Source organism: Papilio polytes, unplaced genomic scaffold (assembly GCF_000836215.1).
Source record: "Papilio polytes unplaced genomic scaffold, Ppol_1.0 DF822178.1, whole genome shotgun sequence".
NCBI lineage: Eukaryota > Metazoa > Arthropoda > Insecta > Lepidoptera > Papilionidae > Papilio > Papilio polytes.
The window spans coordinates 4,951,275-4,953,789 of record NW_013527026.1 but is presented as its reverse complement, the minus strand read 5'-3'; the positions used below and the strand labels follow the sequence as shown (position 1 = coordinate 4,953,789).

Sequence of the window (2,515 nt, the reverse complement as noted above, 5' to 3'; positions counted from 1 at the left end):
TCTTAGGTATTATGCAGATGGATACTAAGCGTTAAGAAGAACTATCGTCCAGTGAAGTACCACAACTGGCGACACGCGCTGAACGTAGCCCAGACGATGTTCGCGATGCTGAAGACCGGGAAGATGGAGAGGTTCATGTCGGACCTTGAGATCCTCGGCCTGCTGGTGGCCTGCCTCTGCCACGACCTGGACCACAGGGGGACTAACAACGCCTTCCAGACCAAGACTGAAAGTCCCCTCGCGATACTATACTCCACGTCTACTATGGAACACCACCACTTCGATCAGTGTGTCATGATATTGAACAGCGAGAGTAATAATATCTTTCAGGTATGTGTATATCTATATACTAGCTATTCCCGTGCGGCTTCATCCGCATGAAATTATGAATATTTTATTTTGTTGTTTACATTTGACAAAAGTAAACAACAAAAGCTATTGATAGCAAATGTCAAAATGACATGACATGACATGACAAACCTTAGCAATCTTTCTTTCTTAATGTTGGCAGCAACTTATTGTCTCTTCCCCACATTAGGGTTTTCATACGAAATATTCACCCCCTGAGTTTAATGACGTGAAAATATATAGCCTAAAGCATGACCTAAGTGTAAAGCTTTTTATTAAAAATAGAATTATGCAAAAATATGCTGTAATAGCTGAGATCTTAGGCAACAAAGAAGTGTGTGTTTACGCTTTATTATAATAGTATAGAAGTTTATTGTACACGACTTCGCCCGAATTAAATTAAAAAACATATCCTATGTTACTCACTGATAGAGAATTTTTAAAATAGTACCAGTAATTTTTGAGTTATTTCAATACATACAAAAATACAAATCTTTTCTCTTCTTTAATATTAGTATCGATAAGCTTTTGTCCGCGATGAATTAAATAAAACAAGTTGTGTTTTGTGTTCATCCAGACTTTTACATCTATGAATTTGATTATGATTCGTTAAAGCATTTAGGAGATGCTTAGTAACATCCATCTAACTTAAGCCGCTACCCACGTTTTACCTGAACACTTCGATCTTTCGGATATAAGAAAATTACTTGAGAATTGTTCGATGCTAAATTATGTCTATACAACTTTTAAATTACTGTTCAGATAAAACTGAGCGTGTGTACAAGGCATTACACAAATTAGTTAGTATGTAAGTAACCTTATTTGTATTAAAAATCTTAGATGTCATTTAAAAATAAATCTTTTTCTAGCAATCTTTTTTTTATCTTTTAAGTGTTTACCGCTAACACTGTAATATCTTCTATAATTTTTATCTGTATATATACATATAATAAAATTGGAGTATCTGTTTGTAATATCAAAGGTAAAATTCCAAATTTCGAGAAGATGATTGCTGATAACGAAAATCGCATTTAAAAATTTTTTTGTCTGTTCTCAAGCCACGTTTGTTCCGGGTAATCTCCGCAACGGCTGGACCGATATCGACCGCACTTTCACTGAAGGGTAGCTGACATAGACGGGCATATAGGCTACTTTTTTTTAATTCCGCGCTGTCAAAATAACAGTAAATAAAAACACCTTGATGTTAGTAGTCGGTATATTTGTCTGCAGGCGCTGTCTCCGTGCGACTACAAGGCGGTGATGCGCGCCGTGGAGACCGCCATCCTCTCCACGGACCTCGCCATGTACTTCAAGAAGAAGTCCAAGTTCCTAGAGCTCGTCGACAACGGCGAGTTCGACTGGCAGAGCCCCGAGAAGAAGGAGCGTAAGTTTACTTTAAAAATAACAGAGATTTAAAAACATATAGAGGAAGCATAGGTAACACTTCACTTGAAACATTTTTCACATAACCCTCACTAACACTATTTTTCCTCAAAAACGCATGTTAATATAATTAAATGTATTTAAATCAATTGACAGTAGGTGTCACTAAATAATAGTTTTGTGATATTGTTTAGTTTATTTTTATAACAAAAGATGGAGCTTATTATAATTTTGTAAAACAACATTCTATTTACAAGGACAAGAGGTGGCACTAAACATTACAACTGACATAGTACCTTTCAAAGAAGTTACCGATGATAAAATGTGCACTGTCTAGTCTGTATATTTCTTAAACGTCTGTGTAAAATAATTAAAAAATTTGTATGAAACGTCTGTTTAGTGAATTAGATGACCTGTTTAGATATAATATGAAATGGAAAATGTTACTGAAGCAAGCCTTATAACAAAAATATATATAGATAAAAGACGAATAGCTTAAAGTAAGCGGCCCAAACTGCTGAGAGGATATCGCTGAAATTTATCGTAGATGTATAACAATGTCTGGAAGAACACATAAGCACACACTTTTGGTTTCTTTAACGCGAACAGAGTCGCGGGCGAAAGCTACAAACAATGATACCATTTATTTTAATTGTTTTTTTTTATATTTTTAATGTGATATCTGCCAGTGCTGTGCGGTATGATGATGACGGCGTGCGACGTGTCGGCCATCGCCAAGCCGTGGGAGGTGCAGCACAAGGTGGCCAAGCTGGTGGCAGACGAG

The 2,515-nt window shown here is 36.4% G+C and overlaps 1 protein-coding gene across 1 annotated transcript in view; it reads left to right on the top strand.

Annotated features, from left to right (window-relative positions):
• LOC106106443 (cGMP-specific 3',5'-cyclic phosphodiesterase-like) overlaps positions 1 to 2,515 on the top strand; it is a gene marked incomplete at its 3' end in the record, with an annotated part of 59,900 nt that overhangs the window by 53,330 nt on the left and 4,055 nt on the right. The window contains exons 13-15 of the mRNA XM_013287021.1: positions 7 to 330; positions 1,579 to 1,732; positions 2,421 to 2,513. Of these exons, the coding sequence (XP_013142475.1) occupies positions 7 to 330; positions 1,579 to 1,732; positions 2,421 to 2,513 (571 nt within the window). The remainder of the gene's footprint in view (positions 1 to 6; positions 331 to 1,578; positions 1,733 to 2,420; positions 2,514 to 2,515) is intronic.